Source organism: Felis catus, chromosome B2 (genome assembly GCF_018350175.1).
Source record: "Felis catus isolate Fca126 chromosome B2, F.catus_Fca126_mat1.0, whole genome shotgun sequence".
NCBI lineage: Eukaryota > Metazoa > Chordata > Mammalia > Carnivora > Felidae > Felis > Felis catus.
Genome location: NC_058372.1, coordinates 134,667,007 through 134,692,660, shown reverse-complemented (window position 1 = coordinate 134,692,660; position 25,654 = coordinate 134,667,007). Strand labels below are relative to the sequence as shown.

Here is a 25,654-nt window from a genome sequence, read left to right as displayed (position 1 = left end):
GACAAAAACATCGCTAAATACACAAGAATTTTAGGGGTAAAGAAGTATGACGTTTGCAACTAAATCTCAAGTGATCTCAAGAAAAAATAGGATATATATGCATATATAAATAGAGAAGAGGGGGTGAGAAAGTGAATGTATAAAAACGTTAACCATTGGTAACTCTGGATGTAGAGATTCAGAAACTCTTCCTACTATTCTTACAATTAATCTGTAATAAAAATTAAAAAGTCTTTAAAAAGTTGTTAAAATCAATGTGAAGGGAAGGTAAGTAAAGAGCTAAAGTTTCCCAGGTATGTGGTGAATTAAGGGACTATCAGACAATACGCTTTCTTTTAAAACTAAATTTTGTAAATTGTGTGAGAAATTATTTTAAAAATTACATCTCCCATAAACTGCCTTTGTCATAGAGTACTGGATTATCTGTTAAATGATAAATGATCATTTCTGGTCCCTTTTAATATATTCTTCTAAATAATGTAAATACTAGAATTCTCACAGAACAGCTTTTACTTAAATTCATGCAAGCATTAAAATATTTAAACTGCAAAGATTTCATACTTGCAAAACGCTCTTTTCATAAATTCACTTAACTCTTTAAAATGTAAACTGAAGATACTACTGTCTTTGCAAAATAATTTACTGTATTTGATTTACCTGTTGCAAGGCATTAAGGACATTGTAAACGTATATCCTTATTGCCAACAACATAGCACAACATTTCCATATGTCCTCTTCAATTAAAAATTGTTTTAAAAAAGAAAAGGATAAAAACTCTCAACAAACTAGGTATAGAGGAAACGTACCTCAACATAATAAAGGCCATATATGACAAGCCCACAGCTAACATCATACTCAACGGTGAAAAGCTGAAAGCTTTTCCTCTAAGATCAGGAACAAGACAAGGATGCCCACTCTCGCCACTTTTATTCAACATAGCACTGGAAATCCTAGCCAGAGCAATTAGGCAAGAAAAAGAAATAAAAGGCATCAAAATCGGAAAGAAAGAAGTAAAACTGTCTTTTTGCAGACAACATATTATATATAGAACACCCTAAAACCACCACCAAAAAAAAAAAAAATCAAAACTAATAAACCAATTCAATGAAGTTTCAGGAAACAAAATCAATATACAAAAATCAGTTGTGTTTCTATATACCAATAATGAACTATCAGAAAGAGAAATTAAAACAATCCCATTTATAATTGTATCAAAAAGAATAAAATATCTAAAATAAATGTAAACATGGTGAAAGATCTGGACACTGAAAAGTATAAGACATTAATGAAAGACATCGAAGGAGACACAATGCTCATGGATTGGAAGAATTAATACCGTTAAATATCCATACTACCAAAGCAATCTGATTCAATGCAATCCATATCAAAATCCCAACAGCATTTTTCACAGAAATAGAACAGCCCTAAAATTTGTATAGAACCACAAAAATCCCCAAATAGCCAAAGCAATCTTTAGAAAGAGGAACAAAGCTGGAGGTATTACACTTTCTGATTTCAAACTATATTACAAAGCTAGAGTAATCAAAACAGTATGATATTACCATAAAAGAGACACATGGGTCAATGGAACAGAACAGAGAACCCAGAAATAAACCCACACATATATGGTCAACTAATTAAGGAGCCAAGAAAATACAATGGGGAAAAGATAGTGTCTTTAGTAAATGGTGCTGGGAAAACCAGACAGCCACATGCAAAAGAATGAAACTGGCCCATCTTACACCACACTGGCCCATCTTACACCACACACAAAAAAATCAACTCCAAACGGATTAAAGACTTGAATGTAAGACCTGAAACCATAAAACTAAACTTAATGTGGTAATCATTTTGTAGTATATACATACATCAGATCGCTATGTTGTACATGTAAAAGTAATGTAATGCTATGTCAATCATATCTCAATAAAACTGGGAAAAAAATCGTATTGTAGAACAACTAACAATGTGGGACAATACTGATACCACTTTATTTAATAAAAAAGATTATAAAATTAGACTATATGAACTCATAATTACAAAAGAGCTATATACAGAACTATGGATAAAAGAGTAAAAAAAATGTGTGTATATATATATATATATATATATATATATATATATATATATATACCAAAATGTTGATAATGTTTATCTCTAGGTTCTGACACTGTGGGTAATTTTTATTTCATTCTTTGTACTTCTAAAAATTTTTACATGGCACATGCATTATACTTTGGTAGTCAGAAACAGTATTACTAAAAACAAATAAAAGGAACTGTATAGCACTAAAAAGAAAAAAAGGAAAAGGAAAAGAAATTAAGTTTATAAACCTGAATTTTAACATTTAGGGCACCAAAGAAAACCAAAAATTTTCTGTCAGTGCATGTATAACCTTGTCACATCCTATTACTCCAAAATCTATATAAGTTTCAAGCTTTTATTTTTCCATTTAATGTTCCAAATTCTACATAAATATTTTTCTTTAGCTGACTTACACATGTAGATCATTTATAATAAAAAGTATTATGTCCTGGGATGCCTAGTTGGCTCAGTTGGTTACGCATCCAACTCTTGATTTCGACTCAAGTCATGATCTCCCAGTTTGTGAGATCAAGCCCTACATCAGGTTCTGTGTTGACAGTGTGGAGCCACTTAGGATTCTCTCTCTCCCTCTCTCTCTGCCCCTCCCTCGCTCACTCTCTCTCAAAATAAATAAACTTTAAAAATAAAGTATTATGTCCTAATTTCTAGAAAGGCTCTTTAAAATGGTTATATATATGCTAAACATGTTCATTAGGTTAATAATTATATATATTATTATGTAATATAGAACTATACTTAATTTATTTATTAGGTTAATAACTCTAACCTACTAACATTTGGTATTGTATATTCTTTACTGTATATTGTATATTCTTTACATTTATCTAACAAATGTAAAGATGTACTACCAGGAAACAATAATCAAAATCCACGAGTGTTTTCTAATTAATGGGTTTTCTGAGGTAATACAGTAGATTGTACAAAGCTTTATGAGAGACGTAAAAAGAATTCCAAAAGCAACAAAACACATCCCTGCCTTTAAGGGTACAAAATACTATATGTATTTTGTATGTACAGCATTAATGCTGTAATGTCTGTCAAGGAATTTAAAAGGGACAATATGGGACGATACGGAACACAGGGTCAACCGGATACCCTAGGAACTACACTGTCGGCCTTAGAAATGCCCAAACGATTCATAACATGTTTTTCACTTTACGATGACATGGATAAACAAAGCGCTGATAGAATGAGAATGCTGACACATTCCTCAGCGTCACAAACCAGAGATGAACTTATTCCATTGACTCCTGTGGCTCTTAAAAATAAAAATAAAACTTACCAGATGATTAACAAAATATTGATCTCTACATATATAAAATGAATACACTTATGTTAAATGAAACACAAATTTTAAAAGTATGAAGAGCTCACGAAGCAGCTGATACAACTATTACACATCCACGTCATGAACATGCTACCACAGGTTCTAGGTCTATGGCCCCCACGTCTGGCATCGTCTCATCACTCCACCAAAACTAGAAATGACCTCCCTTCCAAGCATAAGGAAACAGAAGTCTACACGCAGGCTTGGGGCTTTACGTGGCATGAGAACGCAGCATGCCCACCACCACTGCTCTTGTTTTCCCACACAGTTTCTATCGAAGGTCCCCAGCAAAGACTGCACCTCATCCTCACAGAGCACTGCAATCGGCTCTGGATTCCTCAGGAAGAGGAGGACGGAAAGCTGGTGGGAAACAAGAGGTTCGGAAGAAAGCATGGGGATGAGCTGTTACATTAATCTGGAAGAAGATCCGAAAGAACAGAGATCACCTCGCCTGGCAATAAAACTGAGGAGGGGCTTTTTAGATGGTAATTCCCAAATGTGGGATGAACACTCAGAAAATGGCAAGCGACTCTTTTTAGCCATATTCTATCCTTACTACCACTGCCTTAATTCAGGCCACCAGCATTTCACCCCTAGCTTGCTACAACCACATTCTGTTTCAGACTCTAGCTCTGTCCCTTTCCAATCTACTCTCTACGCCACGGCCAGGGTCATCTTTCTGAAATGTAATTCTGATCACCTCACGGTCTGGCTTCAACACTTCAATTGCTCTCCTAAACACACTACACTCTAACTGGTTGTTTGTCTTCTTTAGATTTGTTTGGATCTCCCACATGACTAGAAGTCCCGAGAGAATGGTCGGTTTCACGTTCACAGCTGTGTATCCATGGCCCTAGTACAGTCCCTGGCAATGCTGTCCCTGCTCTCAGTGGGTTCCAGTCAAACTGTTTCCTCCCCCTATGGCCCAGCATGGTAGGTCCCCGGTCCCTGGGTATGTCAAGACCCTTCACTATGCCCATAACCCTGCCTGTATTTCTTTGATTCGTCCTTTCACTAAAGTCACTTTAAAATCCCTAGCTGAGCATACTTTCTGTTTTCTGCCTCGATCCTGCCGGAGAGTTTAAGAATACAAATAGAAACGGTGGATTGATGGTCTCTTTTGATTTTCAGTTAACTGTTGTTTTACCCTTTCAAACATCTTATTTTCTAGTAATTTGTTTCAGCACAAATTTTTTTCAATGTGGCAGTTGTTTTTTTTTCCAATGCTGTTTTCAGCATTCACCTTCACATCCTATAAACCTATACTCTTGAAAGATTTACAATTAAGTAACTGATTGTCTTTGTAAAACTACATCTTGGGGGGCACCTGGCTGGCTCAGTTGGTAGGGCATGCGACTCCTGATCTCAGGGTCAGGAGTTCAAGCCCCACATTGGGCACAGAACTTACTTAAAAACAAAATCAAACTACATCTTTGGATGTAGGAAAAACGTGTCTGAACAAACAACATTTACAACAGAAAGAATTAAGAAGTCTTTCTAGTACAACTAGAGAAATGCCTCCAGTGATACATACATGTAAAATTGCTCAATCTTTTAAAAAGTTGAAGACCGAAAAGAAAAACAGACATATATATATATATCTAAATATTTGGTAAATGACTAAATATTTGTCCATAAATTTAAAAGTTATTCTAACTTTAATATAAATAGTTTAGTTTTATAAAGGGTAAATATAGGTGTTGTGGAAACCTAGAGTTTATATGACCTGGAAGCGGGAAGAACCTCTTCATGAAGGAAAAAAAAAGAGGACTAAAAACAAGACTGCCCAGAAAACTGGGAGGACCAGGAAAGACCCTAAGCACGTGAAGGCCCTGAAGCTTAAGTGTCACGAGCTTCATGCTAAACCCACCTCCGCTTACTATAGAAACAAAATACCTTTTTGTAATTCCTTCATCATCAAATTGACAGTAGAATGTTCAATACTAACATTTATTGTGTGTAAAAGAAAAAATTTAAATTATTAATGAAAATCTAAACTCTTACTTGGTAGCAAATGTCAGTGAGCTCAGTGATATGTTTGCCCCTTGTGTATAGCAGCAAAATCATACTGTTATGTAACAAGATAACGATCCTAGAAGCAAAGTCGAGGAGGGCTGTAATTAGTTGTTAAAAACTGTATGATTTTAACTGGCAAGACTCATAGCTTTTTAATTTCTTTTTTTAAAGCAGTGGCCGTGCTCCAGGTTAAAGTTCAAAGAAAAGAGCTATATCCATATTAAGCGAAGAATGAAATGCAATTCCTAGTAAGACATCCCAGAAATGGCCAATCGGAGTTTAAAGAAAAACTCAGTTTTGAACAAACGGAGTTAGATGACCATTTTTGCAATCAAACATTTATTCAAAAAGTGTCTTTCCAATTTCCATAAAGCAAGATTGAGGTCTATTAAACTTACAATCACCAGTTTACTCACTAAAAAAATAAAAATAATTCTCTAAAAATAAGTACCCCTGTCAAATAAAAAAAAAAAATCCTAAAACAAGGAAACTGTAAAGCCTTTCTTATTTAGACATTTAATTTTAAATAGTCTTAGCTAGTGTCACTCTTACTTATCAATTTCACTCCTTCCCACTGGAGGACGTGGGGAGGGGAAGGGAGAAGAAGGAGAGAGGAAGAAGAGAAACCTGGGCTTCAAACAAAATATTCAGATTATGCAGAGACACAAAACACAAGTAGGCATTATAATGAGCCATGCTGTACTGAAGATTATGCCGCATGCTGTTGGCCCTTTGGGTGGGTTTGTGAGACCTGGGCACTCCCTTTGAGCTTAGAGAATCCCCCCACCTCCCCAGGAACTCAGAGTGGCTTTAAAATGCGCTGGCCAGTTCTATAGACTGGGAGAAGTTTATCCCTTATAGTGGCTCTGAAACAGTAGCTGAATGTAAAACAGGCACAGGTTGTCAGACAGAATGTCAATGAACCTGACTGAAAGAGAGAAAGCAAGCTGAGAGGAACAATGTCCTCTCTGGGATTCTGACACCTTTGAAAACTGGGACAAGAGTATCTTTTCCCTTCTTTCTCTTTACGACTATGGTACAACAGGGGGTGGAAGGGGCAGGAAATGACGGCCCCTTCTCTTCAGACCAAAGCCTTTGTTTCCATGATCATACAGCAGTTACAAAAATGATCTGTGAATATAGAAAATTAATGGCTGATAATAAATTATCCTTAGAAAGTTCTGAACAGTGGCTAAAAGCCTCTTTGGAAAAATAAAAAAATTAAAAAACCAAGAGAAAGGAAAAAAACCCACCTTCGTGCCAACCAAGTCTCACCCCCCTTTCCCAAAGATATGAGTTAAACCAAAAGAAGGGCACACTCATGCGAAGTTTGTCTAGACTTTTAATGTAGTGAATTTCTGATGTTAGAATGGAGAAGCATAAAGGTGACAACCAAAAAAGCAGCCTTGTGGTCTAATGTCTTAGAATCCACACCCTTCACCTTGCGTGTGTGGAAGAAGAAAGAGCAGAAGATAAAATCACTTCCACCTGGCCCACTGCTTCTCTTTATCTGTTAAAGGCACGTAGATCACTCCCATCAGGGGCTTCATCTTGACACTGCCGTCCTGCAGCTTGTCGTACTGCTCCAGCATCTGGTTGCCACCTGCGGGGCCGACTGGCAGTATCAACCTCCCACCAGGCTTTAACTGGTCTATCAGCTAAAAGAAAAAGACACGCCAAGTTACCGATTTTACGTTAAGACTCACTTTACTATACTATAAACAACTTCCCGTGTCCGTGGGCAGCAAGCAGAAATGTGCTTTATTTAGTACATACATACTTCGACTGTTAAACTTATTACTCAATTACCCATCGACCTCCTCTACTAAACTACCAGTTCTCTGATGACAGGGACTGTGATCTTATCCATCTCTGTGCCCTTTGGCATCTAACATAGGACGCAGTACAACTGCAGGGCTGACAATGTTCAAGCTGAACCGCGTAAGCAGAACCATCCTCTCTTGGGAAGATCAAAGGCAAAGTAGGAAATTTCAGGGCCTGTTTTGAATCTTTGTGGCCTGGAGTGGGGAAGGAAGCGGGCAGTGCAGAAAATCAGCAAGGAATTCCTATTCTGACACTGCAGAATTTAGGGCATCACGGAGCTGAAAACAAGGAGACCTCGGTTTTACGACTGAATTTAGGATTACTGGCACCATGACAAAGGAAGGTAGGGCTGGAGTTCCTGAAGCATTAGAATGAGGACACCTTGTCAATGAAAAACCAAGAGTACTCAGTGAAAGCCCTTTTGGTCAGAAAACATTTAAACCCTATGTTACCATTTGAATGTAGCCTTCAAATGACCAGTAATCAAACACGGTAAGGAAGAAACTTTACTTTGGATAGTATCATCTCTCTCCTGGACCAGATGTCCTACCTTCTGAGATCTCGTGGCTTCCTCTTTTTGATTTTTCCTACTGTCTCTCTCTTCCCTCATTTTTTGATATTATTAAAGTGATTCCTCTAGAAGTATTCTGTGAAACAGTGCACGGAATATTTTAAGAGAGAGAATGAGATCTTCACGTCCAAAACGACCTTTATTTTACATATTTGACAATATGTGAGTATAGAATTCAAGACTGGAAGTCATTTTCAGTTTAGATTTGTGATGATTTGTTCTTCTGACTTGTTGATTCTTTTGAGCTCATTTATTTATTTTGAGGGAGAGAGAGCGCAGCATGTGCCTGTGCATAGAGTAGGGGCAAAGAGGGAGACAGAATCCCAAGCAGGCTCCGTGCTAGTGTAGAGCCTGACACGGGGCTTGGAGCCGACCTCAAGAGTCAGACACTCAATGGACTGAGCCACACAAGTGCCCCTGACTTGATTCTAATGCTGCTGTTCTGCAGTCTGATACCTTTCTGATTACCAGTCGTTAACAGATTATGTTCTATTGTTCTGGAAGCTTTTAGAATATCCCTGATATTCTAGCATTTCACGGTGATATTACGGTTCCTTTTTTCCTCTCTGTTTTTTTTTAAGTTTATTTTTTTTAAACTTCTTTTTTTGTGTTTATTTTTGAGAATGAGAGACAGAGACAGAGCATGAGCAGTGGAGGGGCTGAGAGACAGGGAGACACAGAATCTGAAGCAAGCTCTAGGCTCTGAGCTGTCAGCACAGAGCCCAATGTGGGGCTTGAACTCACAAAGGGTGAAATCATTACCTGGGCCAAAGTCAGACACTTAACTGAGACCCCCAGGTTCCCCTAAAGTTTATTTTGAGAGAGACAGCAAGCAGGGGAGGGGCAGAGAGAGAGGGAGAAAGAGAGAATCCCAAGCAGGCTCTGCACTGTGAGAGCAGAGCCCGATGCGGGGTTCCAACCCACCAACCACAAGACCATGACCTGAGCCAAAACGAAGAGGTGGATGCTCAACCAACTGAGCCACTCAGGCACCCCTCCCTTTAAAAAAAAAAAAAAAATCATCATACTGGGCACTCAACAGATCTTTTCAAACTATAGAATACTGTCCTTCAATTCTCGGAAATTTTCTTACTTAAGGCTTTGCACTAATTGTTCCTCATACAGAAATTTCAAGCAGCAGCCCCTTTTTTCAGACCCATGCTTCATCTGTGATTTCCAAGGTCCTGATGCCTCCAATTTCTAAGCCCTTTCAAAGTTCTGCAGAGTAGGGGCACCTGGGTGGCTGAGTCAGTTAAGTGTCCAACTTCGGCTCAGGTCATGATTTCACTGTGTGAGTTCAAGCCCCATGTCAGGCTCTACGCTGACAGTTTGGAGCCTGGAGCCTGCTTTGGATTCTGTGTGTATGTGTATGTCTCTCTCTCTGCCCTTCCCCTGCTTGTGTGCTCTCTCTCTCTCTCTCTCAAAAATAAATAAAACTTAAAAAAAAAGAAAAAAAGCTCTGCAGAGCAAGCTGCTTCAGCAATGATTCCCTCTGCAGTCTTTTAGTTCAACTTCCTCCGCCCTCCTGACTCAGTTATTACTCCATCTGCTTTCTATCTGCACATGCCACGGGGCTCAGGAGTGCAGGTGCAATCTCCTAGGTGATAATGAAATATGGACTTTGTGTTTCTGTTTCTTGTTTCTCCAGTTGTTTTGGGGTGATATACAAGAAAAGGCATAAACGTCTTTTCTGTTATCTTGAAACTGGAAAGCCCCTCCCTTCAGAATGTCTCTCTTTAATCTGACATATAAAAACCCCTATAATGCTTCCCAGTGCTACTGCAAACATTTAATTCCTATTGAGCTAAAGCCATAAACGCCCTTGGAGATCATCTCTGGGTCTTAGTGGGGAAGATAAGCCCTGTGTTTAAATACAGTTCTATTTCACATTTTAATTGTTCTTATTAGGCTGCCTTACAAATAAATAAATAAATAAATAAATAAATAAATAAATACCTATGGATCATGTGTCCACATGTGACCATTCATTGAACTATTCATTTATGACATGTACATCTTTCTACAGCATATATATATTTTTAATTTTAAATAAACTCTATGCCACACATGGGGATCAAACTCATGACCCTGAGATCAAGATTCGCATGCTCTACTGACTGAGACAGTCAGGTATCTCCTCTACAGCATATTAATCCTTCAACTAAAATGTGTTAGGGGGCACCCAGGGACACCTGGGTGGCTCGGTCGGTTAAGCATCCGACTTCAGCTCGGGTCATGATCTTACATTTCTTGACTTCAAGCCCCGTGTCGGGCTCTGCACTGACAGCTCAGAGCCAGGAGCCTGCTTTGGATTCTGTGTCTCCCTCTCTCTCTGCCTCTCCCTGTTCACGCTCTGTTTCTCTCACAAATAAATACACATTTAAAAAAAAAGTGTTAAGGGGTGCCTGGTGGCTCAGTTGGTTGGGCATCCAACTCTTGATTTCAGCTCAGGTCATGATCCTAGGGTGGTGAATCAAGTCCCATGTCTGGCTCCACACTGAGCATGGAGCCTGCTTAAGGTTATCTCTCTCTCCCTCTGCGCTTCTGCCCCTCTTCCACACTCACGTTCTCCCTGTCTCTGAAATTAAAAAAAGATAGGGGCGCCTGGGTGGCTCAGTCGGTTGGGCATCCGACTTGGGCTCAGGTCATGATCTCACGGTTTGTAAGTTCGAGCCCCGCATCCGGCTCTGTGCTGACAGCTCGGAGCTCGGAGCCTGGAGCTTGCTTCCGATTCCGTGTCTCCTTCTATCTCTGCCCCTCCCCCACTTGTGCTCTGTCTCTCTCTGTCTCTCAAAAATAAATAAATGTAAATAATAAAAAAATTTTTTTAATTAAAAAAAGATAAAAAATTAAAAATACAATGTGTTAAAACGACTGGTTTAGTTTTTTTTTTTTTTTAACAAGTAATACGGCCAGAGAAATTAAGTGATTTTCCCAAAGTCATTCAGCAGCCAATAAAGCAGCAAGTCAATGACCAGAACAAGTTCCTTAACTTTCAGCTTCTCATGAACTCCTCTACACATATAGAAAGGAACTTTTCCAGACTGGGGAGTGGCTGAGACTGGGCAGGAGAGGCAGTGTCACTCTCAGCCCCTAGTCATCTAGTCCAGACCTGTGGAAAACTCAGACTCCATAGAAGCCTAAGATCTCAGTGAACTTAATCAAGGATTATTAAGGGATGACATAAGTTTATCAGTCTTACTAAAATAAAAAAACAATTTTGTACTTAAATTATGTAATATACAATACTGGACTACCCTTCCCTCTCATCGCAACTATGCAAACCCTACTGTTCTTTAAGATTCAGTTGCAACTCCATTCATGCATGTAGTTTCATTGACAACTCCAGGCAAAAATTTTCTCCCTCCCTTGAACTCTTACAGTACAGATTTTCTTCTGGCATCAACATATATTGCATGTTAATGATAATGCTGTCATATCGTTAATTTTCCTGTTCTATGTAGGACACTTGTTTTCCAGAATATAAGTTTTGTGAGGTAAAATGTATGACAAATACTTCCTGGTCTCACCCACGCATCCAACAATCTTGCATATTCTGGTATTTAATAAAATACCAAGTGATTATCAGATTATGAACTCCAGATGGATTTTCCTAATTCTATTGGTATACTAGTTCTTAGATGGATCAAACACTGCTTCAAACAAGGTAGCTACAAACCGTGATTTAGTAATCTTCAAGTCGTTTACACAACTCTTTGCATACGAAAAAAACCCTGCATACTAAGTATAATGAAAATGCATGACATAAAAGTCTAATTATGTTTTGAACATCATCTAGAAGTCATTTCTCTATAAATCTTTTATAGCTTTAGTTGACTGAAGCACAAAAACACAGGGGAAAAAACCCAACTCACTGCCTGGGGCACAACTGGGGCTGCAGCTCCTACATGAATAGCATCGTAAGGGGCTTCTTCGGCATATCCCATTCTTCCATCTCCCACTGAAAGAAAAGAAATTATGCTTTAAAAATCTGTTTGGACAGAACTACCCAGTGGGAAGAATTATAGGAGGTTTAAAACAGAGCAAGAGAGATTTTTAATAAATGATGCTGGGACAACTGGATATTCATATGGAAAAAATATATACTCGAACCTCTACCTCTTACATACACAAAAATCAATGTCAGAAAGATCAAAGACCTAAATGTGAAAAGGTAAAATGATAATGCTTCTGAGAAATAACATAGGGGCATATCTTCATGATTTTAGAGTGGTCTGAAAGAGGACACAGAAGAAGCTGGTAAGTCTGATACATTAAAATTAAGTACTTCTATTAATCAAGAAAGTACCAATACAAGTGAAAAGGCATGCCATGGAGTGGGAGAAGAGGTTTACAATATGAATAAATAGATAAGGGGCTAATCTATAGAAGTCCTACAAATCAAAGAGAAATATGAACAACTCAATATCTGAAAAAGACATTTCACAAAGGAGGAAATCCAAATGGTCAAACAAATGAAACAGTGTTCAACCTCACTAGTTAAGAGGAAAATATAAAATAAAACCACAAAGAGACACTGCTCTATACTAAGTGGGTAAAAAGAAAACTGACAGTATCAAGTGTTGGTAAGACACCGAGCACTAGCAACTCTGACACATTGCTGATGGGAATGTAAACTGGTTCAATCACTTTAAAAAAGTTTTGCAGTATCTATGGTTCCCTATGAACTTGCAATAATACTCTACATAAATAAATGCTTGTATTATGAGTGCACGTATACATTTGGAACTTTATACACATATGTTCACAGCAGGTTTCTAATTCCCCAAGTTAGAAACAACCTAAAATGTCCATCTATGGTAGAATAAACAAATTTTGATAATGGTCTTACAGTGGAATATTATACAGCAATAAAAATTAACTATATGTTAAGATGGATGAATCTTACAAATATAACATTGAATGAAAGAAGTCACTCATCATAGACTATATACTATATGGTTCCGTTTATCTAAAGTTCAAAATTAAATTGAACATTGTCTATGGAGGTGCAATTAGGTAGTAAATGCATAAAAGTAATGATGCTGGTTACCATTAAGGAGAAAGGAAAGTCTTCCGTGGAGGGAAAAGCAAGCAGAGGACATGTAAGCCACCAATAATATTCCCTTTCTTGATCACTGTGATTAATTAAACAGGTATTTGCTAAGCTTCACATTTATGCTTTATGCGTGTTTTGATGTTAGTTATATCTCACAACAGTACAAAGTATTCACATGGAAATATGTCCACTGTATACTGCTGAATGGAAAAGAGCAAACTACAGGACAGAATATATGAGTCAATTAAAAAAAAAAAACATGTAGGGGCACCCGGGTGGCTCAGTCGGTTGAGTGCCCAACTTCAGCTCAGGTCATGATCTCACCGTTCGTGGGTTTGAGCCCCATGTCGGGCTCTGTGCTGACAGCTCAGAGACTGGAGCCTGCTTTGCATTCTGTGTCTCCCTCTCTCTATGCTCCTCCCCTGCTCACACCCTGTCTCTCTCTCAAGAATAAAGAAAGATTAGGGGCGCCTGGGTGGCTCAGTCGGTTGAGTGTCCGACTTCAGCTCAGGTCATGATCTCGCAGTCTGTGAGTTCAAGCCCCGCGTCGGGCTCTGTGCTGACAGCTCAGAGCCTGGAGCCTGCTTCGGATTCTGTGTCTCCCTCTCTCTCTGCCCCTCCCCCACTCATGCTCTGTCTCTCTCTGTCTCAGAAATAAATAAACATTTAAAAAAAAAAAGAATAAAGATTAAAAAAAAGTGTGTATATGTATATTTATTCACACATATAGTTATGTCTAGAAAACTTAAGAGGGAAAAGGAGGTGGTTTCTTTTTTATCTTACACATTTCTGCACTTTAAATTTTTCATAATGGACACTTGATACTTTGCTATTACTTCTTAAAAAGCAATGAAGAAAGAACTCATTTTCTGAAACAGCTGACAGTCTTATCAGCATCACAATTAACAGTAACTGTTTTCCTTACTTAGTACTTTAAAGCGAATGTTAAAAAAAAAGGCAAAAATTAGCTTGAATACTACTTAGCTTGCATGGGATCTTCTGAAAATAAAAATTCTCTGGAGAGGAAATTTCGACAGTTTTCTGATACTCACCAACCAGCTGCACTCTCCCTGAAGACAAAAGCATCGGATCATCCTTTCTGACATTATTTATTGAGTCGTCTACTAGCTCTTTAATGTGGTCAATTCCGATGACTTTTCCGGTAGATCCAACCTAGAAATGAGGGAGCAATTCAATAGCTCACTGGCCTAAATTTATCTTTCTGAAGTGTCACTAAAGTGTTTCCTCAGCTAAAATCATATTCTGCAATGTGAAATGAAGACAAAAGGTTCAAGCCTCCAATTGTATGGTTATTCAGAATACTATAAAATATTTACGAAATACAACTTTCTCAGCTTTAACTCCCAAATGGATAAATGTATTTCAGTAGTTAAGCTAGAATAAATTACAAAAACTTGCAATACTAAAAACAAACAAACAAACAAAAAACCCTCTTTCTTCAATTTCTGATTTTTAAAGCCCAAACCCTGAAGTAAGACTTAACTGCCAATATTAAATGATAGTTGGTACAATCATTTTTAATTTAAATTTCATCTAAAAGTGTGGCTTTAGGGGTGCCTGGCTCAGTCAGTTAAGCATCTGACTCTTGATTTCAGCTCAGGTCATGATCCCAAGGTTGTGGGACTGAGACCCACATTGGGCTCCACTGAGCATGGAGCCTGCTTAAGATTTCCCCTCCCGCCCCTCTCCCCTGCTCGCATGCTCTCTATAAATAAATAAATACATACATTAAATACATAAATAAATAAATACATACATAAATACATGAGGTCACCTAGGTGGCTCAGTTGGTTAAACATCCAGCTCTTAGTTTTGATTCAGGTCATAAATCTCACAGATCATGAGTTTGAACCCACCATCAGGCTCTGCATTGACAGCATGGAGCCTGCCTGGGATCCTTTCTCTCTCCCTCTGTCCCTTTCCTGCTGGTTCTTTCCCTCTCAAAATAAATTTAAAAATTAATAAATACATAAATAAATAAAAAAATAAAAAGTAAAAATGTCACTCTAAATATTAAAATATTACATAAAAAATTCTATAGGGATTTCTGTACCTGATTCTACTGCCATATGTAGAAAATATAAAATACATAAAAATATTAAAGGCCCTAAATATAAATTATAAAATAACACAATAAAGACTCTGAAGTCAGAGTAACTGGGTTCACATATAAGTTTCATCACTTATTTACAACTATACAACCTTGGCCAAGTTACTCTATGAATCAGGCTCCCCAGCTGTAAAATGAGGAAAAGGGGACATACCTCCTAAGTGATGTGAGAATTAAAAGCACTTAGAACACTAATTAGCACATAATAAATGTGTGAAAAACATTAAATTCACTTGAAAAAAAGATTATTCAGAAATCTAATGTTTTTTAAAAAGTGAATTTTTCTCTGAAACATAAATACGTCAAGTATCGAGAACACCACTAATTAAATATTAAGCTTTGAAAAAAAAAAATCCTGATATTCCGTTAGTGATGACTTAGCTTCTACAAAACAAGTGAAACAACTGGGAGAAAAAAAAAAACAAAAACCCTGATTCCTTATTATGTAACAGGTACTATTATGGATGGATATGCCAGTGGAAAAAAAATCAAATGAAATTCCCACCTCCCTGGAGCTCACATGCTAGTGGTCTGGTCTGCCAATTACATATTTACAACAAGTTAAGTAGATTCTGGTCCAAGACGCATCATCCATAAATCCCAACTTAACTAAACCAGGATCTTCCTATCTGGCCGCAAGGGACAAGACTTCATAATCAAATTGATTTGATTATCTGAGCACAGATAAACCTTTATTCAAGATGCCTGAATAGGCCTCCAGACTTATATCTGGAGAGTATAACACATATTTTTCTTTTTTTTTATTTTTTTTATTTTTTTTATTTTTTTTTTAATTTTTTTTTTCAACGTTTTTTATTTTATTTTTTTTGGGACAGAGAGAGACAGAGCATGAACGGGGGAGGGGCAGAGAGAGAGGGAGACACAGAATCGGAAACAGGCTCCAGGCTCTGAGCCATCAGCCCAGAGCCCGACGCGGGGCTCGAACTCACGGACTGCGAGATCGTGACCTGGCTGAAGTCGGACGCTTAACCAACTGCGCCACCCAGGCGCCCCATAACACATATTTTTCTAAGAGCACTTGCTCCACCCTCTTTCTAATAACCTTGTAGGAGTGTCTGGAAATCAGACTCTCTATTCTATTTTCTGCCAGCTGAGAATCCGGAAGAACAGTTTGGGAGCTACAAGTTGCCATCTTGTGATCACAAGAGAGGAGCCTGACTGAAGCCAACATTTGGAGGAAAGCAAAGCCAAACCCAGAACCAGAGAGAAACCCACTGTCAATAACAACATCTGATCTTCTTTTGAATCCAGCCACACGAAGAGCCAGATACACTCTAGATGTTTCCATTATATAAACCAAGTAAATTCTTTTACCTCTGCCAGTGTGGACTGAATCTTGTTACTTCCAACAACAAGAAAATCCTAAGTGATACATGTTCCAACTGCTATTTTAATAGGATTTTTTAAAAAAAACCCTCAAAAACTGCTAGTAAAGAAATTTACAGCCAAATATATAATATGCTTCTGCTGGAGCCAGAATGAAAAATAAAGGTCTTACCATACGTGCAAAACATGCAGTAAGGATTCCACTTCCAGATCCTACATCAAGAGCTTTAGCTCCTTCATGTAATTGATCAAATAGAAGTTCTAGTGCATATGCATGCTGCCAAAAGAAAACAAAACAAATATTCATTTGTTTTTCAAGACTCTATAAAGTATATTTACCATGGCATATAAATAAAAGTTGCCAACTTCCTGCCGATTTTTCTAGTATTGTCGTCTACCAAGATAATGAAAACATGACATACTATATACTTTTATAGTGAAGTCTCCACCCCACCCTTGTCCCCAACCTTCCCCATCCTTGTCCAGTTTCACTCCCTAAAGGCAACCAATGATGTCAGTTTCTTGTGCTTCCTGCCAAACATATCCATTCTATGTATATACAAGCAAATATGTTATCTATATTTTTCATTTATTGTATCTTGAAGAACCTTTCTTATCAATACTTAAATAGCCTGTTCATTCTTTTTTATGGCTCAGGAGTCTATTCTTATATGAATGTATTATAATAACAAAAATCCTCCCTCAAAAATCCCTAATGAGGGATATTTAAGTTGGCTCCAATCTTCTATAACAAAAGAGAAAGAATAATCTTAAAAGTTATATGTGTAGGAGCTCCTGGGTAGCTCAGTCTGTTGAGCGTCCAACTCTTGATTACAGCCCAGGTCATGATCCCAGGGTTGTGGAATCGAGCCCCATGTTGGGCTCTGCACTGAGCGTGGAGCCTGCTTAAGATTCTGTCTCTCTCCCGGGGTGCTTGGGTGGCTCAGTCGGTTAGGCGTTCGACCTCAGCTCAGGTCACGATCTTGCAGTTTGTGGGTTTGAGCCTCACGTCAGGCTCTGTGCTGACAGCTCAGAGCCTGATGCCTGCTTCGGATTCTGTGTCTCCCTCTTTTTCTGCCCCTCCCCTGATTGCACGCTCGCTCGCTCTCTCTCTCTCTCTCAAAAATAAACATTAAAAAAATTTTTTTTAAAAGAAAGATTCTCTCTCTCCCTCTGTCCCTCTCCCCTGCTTATGCACGGTCTCGCTCTAAGATAAAATTTTAAAACGGGTATATATGTAGGATAATATAATCATCTTTATAAAAACCTTATAAAGTATATCTGTAGGATAAATTCTTAGAATTGAGGGGGTCAAAGGATATATATTTTTATGTTTATAGTATATATAAATTATTAATCAAATAAAGTCATATTGCTTATGCTTTGGGCCAAACCAAGAAATAAAGCCTTCCCTACTCCATCCTCTTTATAAACTTACATTTCAGTGCTTTTCTAAAATATGAAGTTAGAACTAATAAATGTTAAAAAAAAAACAAAAACAATAAATGTTATCTCAAAAGCTGTCCTTAAATACCTACTTACGTTCATTATTAAAAATCATCAGGTTCAGTATCAATAAACATTACTAGATCTTGGTTGGTAAAAATACATATTCATGAATCCATAGTGATAATAAGAAAATACATAACCTCTCTCTATATATAAATAGGAGAATAAGGGGAAATTGTTCCCAATCAATTCATATTGATGAAATGATGAACTTAGGAAACTGCCATTTGGCAACCACTTCAGTAATAACTGATTCAGCAAAAATAAATGGCTGCTAAAACTTGTAGATTATCATTTGAGGAATAACAGAAGATTTACATAATCTCAAAGTGTTTACCCAAAACACTAATTACAAAAATGAAAATTGTCACTTTACAGTGGAATTCAAGTTTCTCAGTGGAGAAACCTGGCTGACACTACCTTAGTCAGATGATCAAAATTAACATCACCAGTAATGGGACACATTGACATCATATGGCATCTGTTAAAATACATCCTTCTGGGATATTCCAGGCAAAAATGCATAACCCATATCTGATCATGAGGAAACAGGAGACAAACCCAAACTGAGGAACATTCTAGAAAAAACTGGCCTATATTCACAAAATTTTCAAGACCATAAAAGAAGACTGAGGTACTGTTCCAGATTAAAGAAAACTAAGAAGACATGACAACTGAATGAAACTCCAGCTCTGTATTTTCCTGTAAAGGACATAACCAGGACAACTGATAAAATTTAAGTAAGGTCTGTCAACTGGCTAACAGTGTTGTATTAATGTTTATTTCCTGATTTTGATACTGTGGTTATTGAGAATGTCCTATTTTTGAAGGTAAAGAGCATTCCATCCCCAAATTATTCCCAAAGAGTTCATTAAAAAGAAAATACATGTATTTCATGTATATACATATATATGAGAAAGACAAAGAGAAAGAATAAATGATAAAGAAAATGTAGTAAAAGGTTAACATTAGGGGAAGATGGGTAAAAAGTACATGGGAATTACTTGTACTAGTCTTACAACTTTTCTGTAAGTCTGAAATTCTGTTAAAAGCTAAAAATTTTTTAAGCATCAGAAACAGGTAATGTTCAAAATGGAACAGACTGGAAACGCCCTATTTAGAAAACTAATTTACATGACCAAAGCCAGAATACTGGTTACACCAAGGTTAGAAGCTAAGGAACTCGCATGAGGGAACTTGCTAGGACATAGGAAACGTACTGATCTTCATCTGGGTGCTGGTTACACATACACATATGTGAACACTCATCAAGCTACACACAAGATTTGTGTACTTTACTCGATGTGTGTAATAGCTCAACAAAAAGTTCCTGAAAAGACTATTCCAGTCACTAAAGTGAATGATCAGACATCGTGTCCCTCCTGATGTGATGCAATGGAAAGAACCATTAGGCAGTGTTCCTGAAAAGACAAAAAAAAAAAAAAAAAAAAAAAAAGGTTGGGGTAGGGGGGACAAGTTAAGTATTACCAGGAAACAATCTTAACCAAGTTTAGAATATGGGAAATTCTACAGGACAAATGGATGAGTTTTTGTCAGTAAATAAGTGGGATTTAAAAAAAGAAAGGAGACTTTTAAAATTAAAAGAGACTAAGAAGACTGAAAAAGACTAAAAAGATGTAATGTCTGGACCTTGTTAGGATCCTGATTTAAGCAAATCAACCATAAAAGAACTTCTTGGAAACACCTGGTAAAGTTTGAACATGGACTGGTTTTAAGACAACATAACATACTGAGGAACAATATGATGTGATATAATATTGTAGTTGAGTTAATTTTTTTTTTTAATGTTTACTTTTTGAGAGAGAGAGACGGGCAGACTGCAAGCGGGGGAGGGGCAGGCAGACAGGGAGAGACAGAATCGGAAGCAGACTCCTGGCTTTGAACTGTCAGCACAGAGCCCAACACGGGGCACAAGCCCACGGACTGTGAGATCATGACCTGAGCCCAAGTCGGATGCTTAACCAACTAAGCCACCCAGGCGCCCCTGTAGTTGTGTTTTTAAAGTCATCAGATTTACATTTAAGTACTAACGAGGGGTGAACAATATTATGTTTGAGATTTGTTTTTAAATAGTTCAGCAAGAGGAAGACAAAATAAAAATAAAACAAGATTAACAAATTTGGGGTAATTATTAAAGGTGATTATGGCTACATGAGGGTTCATTATAGTATTCTATTTATTTATGTGGTGTTGGAAACTTTCCATATTAAAAAGTTAAAAACGAAAAAGTTAAGGCTACTATTCCACAACTAACATAAAATGGGGAAAAGGCCTTTAACAGACACAGCCACACACAATCCAATGGTTTTCAAACAGTGTTCCAGAAAGTCATTAATATTCCACAGAACCCCTTGAGAGGTAACACACAAAGGTACACTGAGGGAGGGGTGTGTTTTGGGAAAAGAGTAATAGAGAACTAACTTTATCAATCTTTCATATAGATTGCTTCACAAAAGAGGCTCTTGTCTAAAGAGTGAAAAACATTGGTACCATGAAAAAGGTCTGGACTAAACATCGGAAGCAGCTTTCATAATATTCATATAACAATCAGTTATGAGGTTTAATACTTTCTATTAATAATATGATAACAAGTATCACACTATAGGAACTTGGAAGTAACCAAAGAAACAAAATAACTTCCCTAATACTTGTCTTTCTGGATCCAGAAATCAAAGGACAAGAAGGGACTTCTTTAAGGTGTCAATTCCCAGTTTATATGCAGTACTGTGGTATCTTAATTCCAAAACAAACCCAGGAATATTTTTTCAGCAGTATGTCTATACAAGATTTGCTTTTATAAAAGGGGAGCATGCTGAGTTATTGTCAAGGCCTTCAATCACAATTATTAGCATTTTTCATGCTTTTATCACCCTAGCTAGTATTTTTCTGGATAACCCATGTTTATCACTAAATCCAAAATTAACAGTTTTTTAAAAGCTTTTTTAATTTAAGTGTCTGACTTCGGCTCAGGTTATGATCTCACAGTGGGTGAGTTCAAGCCTTGTGTCTGGCTCTGTGATGACAGCTTGGGGCCTGGAGCCTGCTTCAGATTCTGTGTCTCCTTCTCTCTCTGCCCCTCCCCAATTCATGCTGTGTCTTTCTCAAAAATAAATAAACACAGGGGTGCCTGGGTGGCTCAGTCAGTTGAGCGGCCGACTTCGGCTCAGGTCACGATCTCACAGTTCGTGAGTTCGAGCCCTGCGTCGGGCTCTGTGCTGACAGCTCAGAGCCTGGAGCCTGCTTCGGATCCTGTGTCTCCCTCTCTCTCCGCCCCTCCCCTGCTCATGTTCTGTCTCTCTCTGTCTCAAAAATAAAAATAAATAAATAAATAAATAAATAAATAAATAAATAAATAAATAATAAACAAACAAACAAACACAGAGGCGCTTGGGTGGCTCAGTCGGTTAAGCATCCGACTTTTGGCTCAGGTCATGATCTCACTGTTCGGGAGTTTGAGCCCCACGTCAGGCTCTGTGCTCACAGCTAAGAGTCTGGAGCCTGTTTCAGATTCTGTGTCTTCCTCTCTCTCTGCCCTTCCCCTGCTTGTGCTCTGTCTCGCTCTCTCTCAAACATTAAAAAACAAATAAGTAAACATAAAAAATTTTAAGTTTTTTTATAATTATGGAAAATTTCAAACCCACAAATACAATGAATACACATTTTCCCTCATATGCAGTCACCAACTGTTTATATATTGTGCCATACTGTTTTACCATACCATCTGAAAATAGGCTGTACACATTATGATACTTCACAGCAAAATACTTCAGCACGCATATGCCAAAAAAACTAAGACATCTCCCTTTGCAACCACATCACCATTACCACACTCGTGAAAATCATCAATTTAGTATCATCATCCAACATACACACTGTACTTAAATTTCCTCAACTGTTCCCAAAATGTCCTTTATAGCTGTTTTTACCCCAATCCATTCAAGGATTATGCATTGTATTTGTCAATATAAAATATTCTCCCTTCAGTTCTCCTCCACCTACCACTTTTCTGTTCTTCAGAATACTGACTACTGGGGCACCTGGGTGGCTCAGTCAGTTAAGGGTCCTACCCTTGATCCGGGCTCAAGTTCTGATCTCACAGTTCATGAGTTCGAGCCCCATGTTTGGCTCTGTGCTGACAGCATGGAGCCTGTTGGGGATTCTCTCTCCCTTTCTCTTTGTCCCTCCCCTGCTCTCTGTCTCTCTCTCAAAATAAATAAATAAGCTTAAAAAAAAAAACAATACTGAGCCACCCAGGCACCCCCTCTAAATTGTTTTAGATTAACTGACAATCTCTGCCCAATTTAATTGTTATATTGATGATTACAATATAGTGATTTATTTACTTTACTTATTTTTTAAATATATATTTTTTAACATTTATTTATTTTGAGAGAGTGACAGTGCATGCAAGCAGGGGAGGGGCAGAGAGAGAGGGGGAGAGAGAATCCCAAACAGGCCCCACACTGTTAGTGCAGGCCTGAAGTGGGGCTCAAACTCACGAACCATGAGATCATGACCTGAGCTGAAATCAAGAGTCAGATGCTTAGCCGACTAAGCCACCCACATGCCCCCAAAATAGTGATTTTTTTTTAATTTTATTATTCCCTCCATATGTATTAATTGGCATTCTTCTGTTTTTCATTTTCTGTCTTACTTTTTTGTTTTTAATCTCTATGAACTCATGGATTTTTGTTTCTGATTTACTATGTTAAAATACATTATCTTCATTATGTATCATTTTCCAATTCTCAAATTATCTCCAATTGGCCTCTGGGAGTCTCTTCAAACCTATTCCTATGTCCTTTCAACATCACCCATCAACCTGTGAGTACTTCCTTATTTCCCAATATTCAGTCACTTCTCCAAGGAACTCTAGTCTCATTTAGTGAGAAATGATATTTAGGTTTCAATATCTGCATGCTAAGTGTGCTCACTGCTACTGGGATGCCATTTTAACAGGCTGCTTTTAATCTCTTGCCCAATGCATATATTACATTTTCAATTATGCCTTTGGAAAATATTCTAGGGTTGTAGTTACTTCCAAGTCTGTGATTTTAAAGTTCATTAAATAGAGATGTCAACAGAGAGCAAAGAGTTGCTCCTCGCTTTCCGATTCTCTTTCAATACTTCTGAGATCTATACAATAAATGATATAAGATCACAAATGTTTGTTCATATTACAATGTTTGTTCATATGTATAATTAGTATTATTTTATTCTACTCACATCCTGGTTCCACAAGCATCAAAGGACACTGTATTATTACTGCTTGCACACACATACATACATAGAGAGCTACTGCATGACTATACACATACACATGAATACACACATTTTCCTTACTAAGAGACATAGGTAAGGAAATGTAAGTGATTAAAAATGAATCCTTTTTTTAATACAAGCTATGACATGGATGAACCTTGAGGACATTACACTAAGTGAAATAAACCAGTCATAAAAAAACAAATATTTTATTATTCCACTCATGAGGTATCTAGACTAGTCAAATTCTTAGAGATAGATAATAGAATGGTGGTCGCCCGGGGCTGGGGAGACCAGGAAATGGGAAATTACTGTTGAATGGTATAAAGTTTTAGTTTTGCAAGATGAAAAGAGTTCTAGAGATTAGTTACACGACAGTATCAATGTATTTAACACTGCTGAACTATATGCTTAAAAAATGGTTAAGGGGCACCTGAGTGGCTCAGTTGGTTGAGCATCTCACTCTTGACTTTGATTCAGGTCATGATCTCACAGTCGTGAGGTCAAGCCCTACCTCAGCCCCTGTGCTAAGTATGGAGGCCTGCTTGGGATTCTCTCCTTCTCTCGCTCTGCCTCTCCGCTGGTCATGCGTGCATGTGCTCTCTCTCTCTCAAAAAATAAACATTAAAAAAAAAATGATTAAGATGTTAAGTTTTATGTTATACGCATTATACCACAATAAATATTATTTTAAATGCAGCCTTTTCTTAAAAGACAGCTCAACTAAGAAATGGAAAAGGATATGAATAGACATTTCTGCAAAGACCTACAAATGGTCAATAAGCACATGAAAAGATGCTCAACATCATTATCATTAGGGTTAATGCAACTCAAAACCACAATGACATACCACTTCACAGCTACTAGGATGGATAAAAGAAAGAAAGCACACAATAGCAAGTGTTGACAAGAAAGTGCAGAAACTGAAACCCCCATTTATACGTTGCTGGTAGCAATGTAAAACAGTGCAGCCATTTGGAAAACAGTTGACCATTCTTCAAAATGTTAAATCTAGAATCACCATATGATCTACCAATTCCACTCCTAAGAATTGAAAATACATGCACACACAAAAACTTGTACATTAATGTTCATAGTAGCATTAATCACAGTAGCTAGAAAGTGGGAACAACCCAAATGTCAAAACAAACTGACAAAAAAGCAAAGTGTGGTATACTCATACAATGGAATATTATTCAGCAATAAAAAGAAATGAAGTAGTGATTCACGCTACAATACAAACCTTGAAAATGCAAATATAAAAAGCCAGTTGCGAAATGCTATATATTGTATTATTCCATTTATGCAAAATGTCCGGGAGACAGAAATAAAAAGCACATTAGTAGTTACCAGGACTTTGGCAGATGAGGGATGGGAATTGACTGTGAATGGGTACAGCATTACTTTTTGAGCTGAGGAAAATGTTCTGAAATTAGATAGTGGTGATGTTTGAACAACTCTGAATAGACTAAAATCCATAACTTTAAAGGGGTGAATTTTACAGTAGGTGAATTGTAGCTTACTAAAGTTGTTATTTTTTTTGTCGAAAAATGCATCCTTCGCCATGGAGTTTCTGCCATGTTTTCTTTGGCAGTGAACTGGATACTCAGCACCAAGCTTCAGGGGAAAAGAAAAATTCATGCAGTATTTCCTTTGATATAGGAAGACACACCCCTCTAGTCAATTTCCCAGACATGCAGGATACCAATTCTCCAAAATAACTTTGAAAATTAAATGAATGCTTCTACATAAATCTTTTGCTGTAAGTAGTACTTCAAACTGCCTGCAGGAATCTTAGGACTACACTTGCTTTAAATCATTCATTTCTTTGAATAGTTAATGCATAAAAAAACCCATTCCTATTCCATGAATGGAAAAAAACCAAACAAACAAACAAAAAAAACAAAGAAGGGGGAGCCTGGCTGGCTGTCAGAGAAGCGACTCTTAATCCTGGGGTTGGGAGTATGAGCTTTGGGTATAGAGACAACTTAAGTAAATAAATAAACTTTAAAAAAAAGGGAAGAAGAAAACAAAAAGAAACTGATAATATACAGAGTGCAGAGTGAAAAGTAGATCTCCCTTTCACCCTCCAATCATCTAATTCTGACCTTAGAAGAACTCATTTTTAGTTTTCATGCCTATAGGAAGACATATGTATATATGTATACGTGCAGACTTGATTTTTGCGTATTACAAAATACTGTAAACACTCTTACATACTCTTCTTTTATACTTAATGTTTGCTGAACATCTTGCCATACTGGTCCCTACAGAGACTCCTCATTTAACAGCTTCACAGTATTTCACTGTATAATTATTAACCACTGACTATTAATGGGCTATTCGTGATCACTGTTATTTTTTTTTTTTTTGCTATTATAAATAATGCAGAATGAACATTGTTAGTAACTTTGTACCTATAAAAATATACTATATTACTCAAGGACAAATATCTTGAAATAAAACTGAAGAGTGTAGGCC

The 25,654-nt window shown here is 37.4% G+C and overlaps 2 protein-coding genes across 4 annotated transcripts in view; one reads left to right on the top strand and one right to left on the bottom strand.

Annotated features, from left to right (window-relative positions):
* Positions 1-4,468, top strand: part of LRP11 (LDL receptor related protein 11) — a 64,612-nt gene extending 60,144 nt beyond the window's left edge. Inside the window, exon 9 of the transcript XR_006598394.1 lies at positions 3,702-4,468. The gene's annotated coding sequence lies outside the window, so the exon portion shown is untranslated. The remainder of the gene's footprint in view (positions 1-3,701) is intronic.
* PCMT1 (protein-L-isoaspartate (D-aspartate) O-methyltransferase) overlaps positions 1-25,654 on the bottom strand; it is a 52,886-nt gene that overhangs the window by 1,528 nt on the left and 25,704 nt on the right. The window contains exons 4-7 of one of the 3 annotated variants that reach the window (XM_023254498.2): positions 16,554-16,658; positions 13,956-14,076; positions 11,720-11,805; positions 6,891-7,107 (exon numbers count right to left, since the gene is read on the bottom strand). In XM_023254498.2, the coding sequence (XP_023110266.1) occupies positions 6,928-7,107; positions 11,720-11,805; positions 13,956-14,076; positions 16,554-16,658 (492 nt within the window). In that variant the 3' untranslated portion in view covers positions 6,891-6,927. Of the gene's footprint in view, positions 1-6,890; positions 7,108-11,719; positions 11,806-13,955; positions 14,077-16,553; positions 16,659-24,272; positions 24,791-25,654 lie in introns of those variants that run through there. The other 2 variants (XM_023254497.2, XM_045058195.1) reach the window with 2 other exon arrangements.